Source organism: Ichthyophthirius multifiliis (assembly GCF_000220395.1).
Source record: "Ichthyophthirius multifiliis unplaced genomic scaffold scaff_1120509251413, whole genome shotgun sequence".
In the NCBI taxonomy this organism is placed as follows: domain Eukaryota; phylum Ciliophora; class Oligohymenophorea; order Hymenostomatida; genus Ichthyophthirius; species Ichthyophthirius multifiliis.
Window position 1 is genome coordinate 2,977 of NW_004085898.1, and position 9,415 is coordinate 12,391.

The 9,415-nt window shown below is 17.7% G+C and overlaps 1 protein-coding gene across 1 annotated transcript, besides 5 other annotated features; it reads left to right on the forward strand. All coding sequences in view use genetic code 6, as the record gives it.

The window, feature by feature from the left end:
* The first annotated feature begins 1,922 nt into the window (after positions 1-1,922).
* Positions 1,923-1,954: a microsatellite.
* A 134-nt stretch (positions 1,955-2,088) lies between these two features.
* Positions 2,089-4,890, forward strand: IMG5_198610 (leishmanolysin family protein, putative; the record flags this gene model as incomplete). The annotated part of the gene is made up of 2 exons (XM_004024131.1): positions 2,089-2,823; positions 2,878-4,890. 2 exons carry the CDS (start codon positions 2,089-2,091, stop codon positions 4,888-4,890), a joined length of 2,748 nt encoding a protein of 915 aa, XP_004024180.1.
* Positions 4,891-5,706: 816 nt separating this feature from the next.
* Positions 5,707-5,748: a microsatellite.
* A 1,092-nt stretch (positions 5,749-6,840) lies between these two features.
* Positions 6,841-6,879: a microsatellite.
* Positions 6,847-6,906: a microsatellite.
* Positions 6,907-7,022: 116 nt separating this feature from the next.
* Positions 7,023-7,078: a microsatellite.
* The last annotated feature ends 2,337 nt before the right edge of the window (positions 7,079-9,415 follow it).

The following is a 9,415-nucleotide window of genomic DNA, read 5'->3' on the forward strand; positions in this document are numbered from 1 at the left end:
AATCGAATGGTAGGATTAGTCAATTAATTATCAAATAAAAAAAAATATTGATAACTTATATTATTAGGATTTTTTTAAGTCATCTAGAAATTATTTGATTACAAAATATAAAAGGGAAATTATAATAAATATATATATAAATTTTTATTAAAAAATATAATATTTTAGTTATATATTTCTATAGTAGTTTGGAATTTTATAAAAAAAAATTAAATGAGAAAAAAACCTTTTTATAATAATAATATCTAACTTTAGTTTATTATTTTCTATTCAAAACTAATAAACCCTCAACTTAACACAAAGAAATAATTTTTTATTTATATTACGATTATTCCATATATAGGAAATTCCTAATTCAAAATCTATTATATTAAATTTGATCTATGTTTTATCTATGACAGCTGGAAGAATTCCATCATAAAATATTGTGAATATATGTTCAGACACATTATAAAAATACATAAATGGAATACTTTAAGCTATTTAAAGATTTCGGGCTTTTGGTTAAATATATTTTATTTAACACGATTTTCTATACAATTTTTACTTATTAATTTTAAGTTATAAATTATTAATTTTTATTTTATTTATTAAATGTTATTTTTTATTCAACTCAATTTTATTATAAACTTTTTATTAATATTATTTGTTAAATAAATTATAAATATAAAAAAAATTAAGAAATAAAGTTTATAAGAAATAAAATTTTAATCATATATTTTATGACATTAAAATAAATATATGCAATTTAAAAAATTATTATATATTAGAATTTATATATTTAATTAAAAATATAAAAAAGTAATTATTATAATTAAAAATAAATGCAACTGTATATATTAAAAAAAAATCTAATAATAAAAAAATTATTTCTATTAAAAAATATTATTTACTTATAATAGAAAAAATAAAATTGTGTAAAAACTAATAATATTTTCAATGTTTATAATATACAAAAAATTAAAATCTTTATTATTATAGCTATAAACAATAGCAATATAAAAAAGAATAAAAAAATTGTTGAATACTAAAATAATTTATTAGATAAAAGTCATAATAAACAATATAAAATTAATTATTTAATTAATAAAAAAAAAATAAGATGAAAATTGCCAATTATAATTTATATTTAATAAATAGATAAAAAATAAAGTATTTAATACTTTTATAAATGTGTAAAAATATAAAACCATTAATTATTTCTTAATATCGATTTATCAAATATAAATATAAAATATTGAAAATTATATAAATATAAAAAAATATCTTTTTATGTTAAAATATATTATATATTTTCTATGTTTTTCATTGTATATATTTAATTAATTTCTTAATTTATGATAAAAAATCAAAATATTTTCTTCTATAAATTTATAATCCATATATAATAAAATATAATAAATAATATTATTTTTCTTTTTTAAAATAAAAAATAAAACAATAAAATAATAAATAAATCTAGTATAAAATTTTTATTTAATATAAATCTTAATTTAATAAATCTGAATATATAATATAATTTAAAAATCTTTTTTTCTTTAAAAATAAAATATTAAAATAATAATTTATTTTCTAATAGATTTATTTAATTATTTAATTAAAATATACATAATTTATATAATTTTTTATAATTTTGTAGATTTATAATGATATTTAAGTGATTAATTTATATAAAAAATAATATTTAATTATATTTTGTATTGATTAAACAATAAAATTAGTAATTAATAAATATAAATTATTTATATTTAACAAAAAAATATTATAAAATAATAATTAAATATAATATTAAATTTTGATTTGTCATAAATATTAATTTATTATAATATTATTTCGTAATAAAACTTAATTTAATAAATATTAGAATTCAAGTTAAATGAAACAAATAATTTTTTATATATAAAATTATCTTTATTTTAATTAAAAAATAAAAAAAAAATAAAAAAAATATAAATATAATTAATCATATTAGGAAATATTATTAAATTAACAATATAAAAAATGTTTAAAGAACAAATTTTAATAAGTATTTTGATATTTTGTAAATTGATATATACTTACCGTAAATGTGGTCATGACAGTAAAGAAATGCAAGATCACTATGAGAAAATGTACAGAACATATGAAAAAATGGAAAAATCAAACATTGACTAACGTATTCTTTAAGCAGGTTAGGGGCCTTAGCCTATAAGAATAACTACAGACTATACCATGCTAAATTAATTTGATAAGGGAATAACAGAATAATAAAAAAACTACTTGATAAATCTTATGGAAACATCCATACTTTATTTCTAAAGACTTTTGAAAGTATACCCTTTAATTGAAAATAACATTTTTCCTTAAATATTTAAAGGAACATGTATGGATCATATAGTTCCTAATAATGATTAAACAAATGGAATTCCTAATTCCGATTTACACATATACGTCATCTATAGCAAATAATTTACTTAAACAGTTGCAAATGCTGGATTTTGTGCTTATTCTAATATAGGATATACTAGACCTACTTTTGGAAGAATTAATTTTAACTTATTAAATATTAATAAATCTATTGATAATAAAAATACTTTCTAGGAAGATTTGTAAACAACTATTCATGAAATTTTACATGTACTTGGTTTTTCAGGAGGCGGTATGTACTTTTGGATAGATCCTAATACTGGATAATATTATGGAAATGAATTTAAAACTAAATTGTTTATAACAAAAACTTATAGAGGAAAAAAAACAACTCTTTTAACTTCCAAAAACATAGTAGAAGTTACTAGAAAATATTATAATTGTCGTTCAGCTGAAGGAATGTAATTTGAAAACAATGTAAAATATATATATATTAATATATATAAAATATATATATTAATATATAATAAGGAAAAAGATAGTTCAATGGGTTCTCATTGGGAAAGAACTGTTATTTATAATGAAATTATGACAGGAACTAAAGTATTTACTAATAGTGTTTTATCGATATTTACAATCGCTCTTCTGAAAGACACAGGCTTTTACCCTGAAGTAAATGAGAATATGGCCGATAATATATTTTGGGGAAAAGGAAAAGGCTGCGATTTCTTAGAAAACGCTTGCTAAAGTACATTCGAATACCCTGAATATCCTAAAAAGAATGATAAAGAATAATGTACATTTGAATATGATGGAATTGGTGTTGGTGCATCTGAAGTATTCGCAGACAATTGTACTTTAATATACTTCTATCCTAATAGATTGTGTACAAATCCTAATAGTTTAACTAGTGATGATGATAAAAAAAATGAATAGGATAAATTATCTAATTATTCAACTCAAAGTAAATGTTTCTTATCTACAGCTATAAAGTCCTCATCTGCATAGTTTCTAGATTAATTCAGATGCCATTAATTTAAATGTTTCCCCGATGCTTCTTAAATAACCGTTATTTTCCCCGAGGTTGATTTATAAGTTATATGTGGAGAAGGAGAATAAAATACAAAAAAGGAAGTTGATCCATCTGGTCAAAAAGCCTAAGGTTAAATTACATGCCCTGAAGATTATTAAAGATTTTGTAATTATACCCCTATATGTCCAAATATTTGTTCCGAAAAAGGAATTTGTGTAAATGGTCAATGTATCTGCTAAAACGGATTTGGAGGAGTTGATTGTTCCATACAATGTTCCGGAGTAGTCGATAATAATACCTGTGTAGAAGGCCAATGTCCTTAAGCCAAATTCTTAAACCCAGATAATACTTGCAAATCAGATTGTCCTTTAGGTTTATTCGGAAAGGATGGAAGATGTGTGCCATGTAACATCAATTGTTCTAGATGTAATGGACCATCAGCTAATGAGTGTACTAGATGTTAGTCTATGACATTATTGCAAGAAAATTAGTGTGTTGATGATTGTGATGAAAAAAGAGGATATTATTCTAATTAAAATGGCGTTTGCGTACAAATTTGGTCTAAAACTTGTGGAGGAAATTGCGACATTTGTTTAAAAAATAATTAAAATTTGTGTGTTACATGCAAATAAAGCTTTTTTTTAAAAGACGATAATAAGCAGTGTTTAAGTCAATGTCCTAGTGGTTTTTTCAAAAACTACTTTACTTATACATGTGATAAGCTTTCCTTAGGATGTCTTTAATAAATACATCCTAATATATGTTCTTAATGTGATACTAATAATGGATTTAGATTAACTTAAGATAATAAATGCACTTTGTGCTAGTATCCTTGCTCCAAATGTAATCCTAATAATTCGGCTTAATGTTTTGAATGTGAAGGAAGTTATTTACTAAGTTTTGACGGTAGTTGTGTGGAAGATTGTCCTGAAGCTAGTTATTATTCTGATAGAAGAAAAAGATGCTTAAAATGTTATCAAGGATGTTAAAAATGTGATTATAAGGGTTGTAGTGCATGTTATGATAATTAATATCTTAATTATAAAACTAAAGATTGTCTTATATGTGCTAATGTATATCTTTATTGTCAATAATGTGATTATTACTAATGTAATAAATGTTAAGATGGATATTAATATGATTAAACTAAAAGAGAATGTATAAATGTTTCTTCAGAGGAGGTATCAACAGGTCAAAATATTGGAATAAAATGTCCTGAGGGATGTAAAAAATGTTCTTAATCTAAAGAATGCCTATAATGTAAAACTGGTTTTTACGAAGATTAAATAAGTAAATTATGTGTTAAATGTAGAACTAAATTTAATAATTGTATTAAATGTACTGAAACTAGTTGTAGTAGATGCAATTCTCGGTTTTAATATGATTAGATTTAAAAATAATGCATAGAAATCCCTATTACAGATGAAAATACAGTAATAGAATGTCCTAAGGAATGTAAGAATTGTTCTTAATCTGGAATAATGTTTAGAATGTTAAGTCGGTTACTTTGATTATTCGGAAGATAATCCGAATATTTAAAACTATATAATGTCTTAGTTGTAGTATTAAATTCAGTAATTGTAGTTCTTGTGCTTCAACTTATTGCTATTAATGTTTATCTGGATACGAATATTATGATTATGAAGATATTTGTGTTAAAGTTTTTGAAAAGGATAGTACTAATAATTGCAACGATGGATGTTCCACATGTAATAGAAATGGAATGTGTATAATATGTTTACCGGGTTATAGTTAAGATTATTTTTATATTAATATATATAAATATAAAGTATGTATTTAATGTTATACTAAATACGTTAGTGAATCCAGAACATGTTTAAATTGTAATTTAACTGAATGCACTTTATGGGTGTTGAATTGATGAGTCTTCAAAATAATATCGCCTTATAGATTTTTACTTTAGGTTTAAGGCGTTAACCAATATTTAAAAAGTATTTAAAGAGTGGTGGCTTTTATTATTTGTTCAAGGAGTCGTTGATTATATTTAGATTATAATTAAAATTACTATGAAAATCATATGAAAAATTATTTTTTATATATTTGTTTAGTTTGGCTTTTTAATAATTATTCTATATATATTTATCACAAATATATAATCAATTTACTATACTTATTTATTTTATTATTATTTTTAGTAAATAAAAAAATTTTCTCAGAAATTAATTATTTTAATTTATATTTATAAAAAATATTTATTGAGTATGAATTCTTTGTAATTTTAAAATTAAATATTTAAAAAAGAAAAAATTAATATTATTTATAACTTGTTTTATTTTTTTATTTAAAATAAAATCTTTATTAAAATAATTAAAATAATAAATATTTAATATTAAAAAATGAAATTTTAAATAATTAATATATTCAATGAATTTTAAACAAATTATAATTTGAATTTTTAAATTTATTTAAATTTGCTAATTTATAAACATAATATTATGTCAACCATATTTTCATATTCTTTTGAATAAAAAACTGTGCCTTTTAAAAAAAACATTTGTAAAATATAAAAAAAATATTATTATGTATTCTATTTCCAGTCATGATTTTATTTTAAATAACAATTCATTCACATCTAAAATATATATATCTTACATAATGTTTAGGATAATTTCTTCAGTTTTATGATAAATATAATAATTTCTTGTAACTTTTAATTTTTTTTAGGAATTTAAAATTTATTATTTTATATTTAACTTATAGTTTTATACTTAATGATTTTAATTATCAGAATCTATCTAAAAGTAAATAGTGGCTCATGAATAACTGAGTTCATGTAAAATTTCATGTAAAGTTGTTTCGAAATCATTCTCGAAAATTGCCGGGTCTTTATAAATTTTATTCGTTATAATTGGTTAAAATTAACAATTCAAAAAATATGTTGAGTATATCTTATATTAAAAAAAGCAAAAAATAAAGTTTTTAAAATTGTATAAATTTTTATTTTATTATAGTGAAGTATAGATGAAAATCAAAAATATCAAATTAATTTATTAAACGAATATTAAGAATTCAATAATTAAAAAATATTTATAATTACATTTATATTTATATTTTTATATAATATAAATATAAATATAATAAATTACTATTTGAAAGTTTTTAAAACAAAAGTTAATTATATTAAAAAAGAAAGACAATATTAAGAAATAATAATAAAACTGATTTTTTTAAATTATAAACCATTATTATAATTAGTAATTAATTACGACTATTTAGAATAAAAAATTTTTTAATTATAATATTAAAATTATTAAAAAAAATTAATATATATATATATATGATTATGAAAAATTTAATATATTTTATAAGTAAAAAAAATAATTTTTTATATAGAAAATTTAATTTTTTTTTTATTAATTAAATACAAATAAATTTATCTATAAATTTTATTAATAATTTATAATATTTTGGTTTAAAGATATTAAATTATTAATGTTTTATAATAAATTTTTTTTATTTTAATAAAATATTTTTATTTTTTTTAATTAATAATAATTATATATATTATAAATTTAAAATCTCAATAAATTTTTTAAAAAAAATATCCAAAAATAATAAAATTATATATTTTAGAGGAAAATAGAATTTATAAATGAAAAAGATTTATATTATCAATTATATAAATTATTATAAATAAATAATTTATTATTAAAAGTAAATAAATAATTTTATAAATAATGTTAATCTGTTTGCTTTATAAAATCATAATTTATAAATAAAGTAAAAATTTTATTTTAAAAAATTTAATTAACAATTCAAGAAAATAATAAAATTAATTCATATGAATATTGGAAATTTTTAGTTTTAAATAACATGAAATTTTTTAATATATATGGTTTTACTTAATATTAATTTACTTCCTAATAAAATTATTTTTAATCAAAATTAATATAATATTATATATAAAAAAAATAACCAAATTAAATTAAAAAATATGAATTAAACATTATATTTCCAATAAAATTATTTAGAAGATATTTTTTAAAATTAGATTTTAAATAATACAAGTCCAAAATAATTAAAATAAAGGATTGCTTGAAAAAATAAAAAAATCTTATGAAATAAAATCTGAAAACCAAACCTTTAAAAATCCGAATAAATCCTTTTACCCAATTTTTGTTTTAAATATTATAAATTAATATAAATAAAAAAGTCTAATTTTAATATATGATTATATATAAATTTCTATATATCTATAATAAGATATCAGATGAATATTATTTTTTTTTAATAAATTATTTTTCAATATATTATTAAAATTAATAATATTTGCTTAAAAAAAAAAAAAGATTTATTATCAATTTGATTAAAAAAAAAAATATTCTTAAAATGGATTTAAAAATATATTATTATTATATATTGAATATTTTTTAGATTATATAAATTATAATAATTAATTAAATTTATAATAATTATTGACTAACCCATATAAAAAATAATATCAATCTAAGAAAATTCTATTATATAATTAATTTTTAAAAAAAAATTAAATAATATGTTTTATAATATATATTTATTTTAGAAATAAATTATTGATTTATTTTATTATTTTCAGTTTTTGATATTGATCTATATTTCTCATATAATAAAATTTATTTATTTTAGTTTTTAAAATCCTTATTTTTTGCTTATTATAATATAGGATATACTCATTATACTTTGTTAAGACTTGGAAACCTTTGAAATAACTTTACATTAAATTTTACATATACTTAGTTTTTATAAACCGCTATTTTTTTTTAGATATATTTTGATAATTGAAAATTTTAAGTATATAACTATTAAATTATATTTAAAATAATAAATTTTAAATTCTATAAAAAATTAGAAGTTACGAGAAATTATTATAGTATCATGAAGCTTAATAAATGTATCTTAAAAATGATGTGAAATATTTATATTAGAATATTAAAAATAAGTAATTTTAAATTAGGATTTAAAATATAATTATGATGAAAATAGTGTTTATAATAATTTTTTTTTTATATTTCCAACAAATGTTTTAAAATACACAGTTTTTATTTTAAAAGTATATGAGAATATTGTTGACTAAATATTATGTTTATAAATAAGCATATCTATATAAATTTAAAAATTTGAACTAAATATTTTTTTTCTTTAAAAATTATTTTCATTCAATATATATATATTAATTATTTTTTTAGCATATTTAAAAATTTAATATTTATAAAGATTTTCGTCTAAATCTTATAAAAATAAAAAAAATTATAATTTTATTCGTATTAATATTGTTTTCTTTAAATTTTAATTTAAAAAAATAATAATAATAAAAAAATAACTTAATTAATATTTTTTTATACATATAAATTATAATAATTAATTTCGCAGAAAATTATTTTATTTACCAAAAAAATAAAATAAAATAGTATATAAATATGGTTATATTTTTGTAATAAATATATATAAAATAATTATTAAAAAGTCAAACTAAGCAAATATATAAAAATTATTATAATCCAAATATAATCAACGACTCCTTGAACAAATAATAAAAGCCACCACTCTTTAAATACTTTTTAAATATTGGTTAACGCCTTAAACCTAAAGTAAAAATCTATAAGGCGATATTATTTTGAAGACTCATCTATTAAACACCCATAGAGTACATTCAATTAAATTACATTATATACATAATCTGGATTCCCTAACGTATTTAGTATAGCATTAAATGCATATTTTATATTTATAACTATTAATATAAAAATAATCTTAAAAATGACTCGTCAAACATGTTATACACATTCCATTTCTATTACATGTGGAACATCCATCGTTGCAATTATTAGTATTATCCTTTTCAAAAACTTTAACGCAAATATCTTCATAATCATAATATTCGTATCCAGATAAACATTAATTGCAATGAGTTGAAGTACAAGAACTACAATTACTGAATTTAATACTACAACTAAGACATTATATAGTTTTAATATTCGGATTATCTTCCGAATAATCAAAGTAACCGACTTAACAGTCTAAACATTATCCAGATTA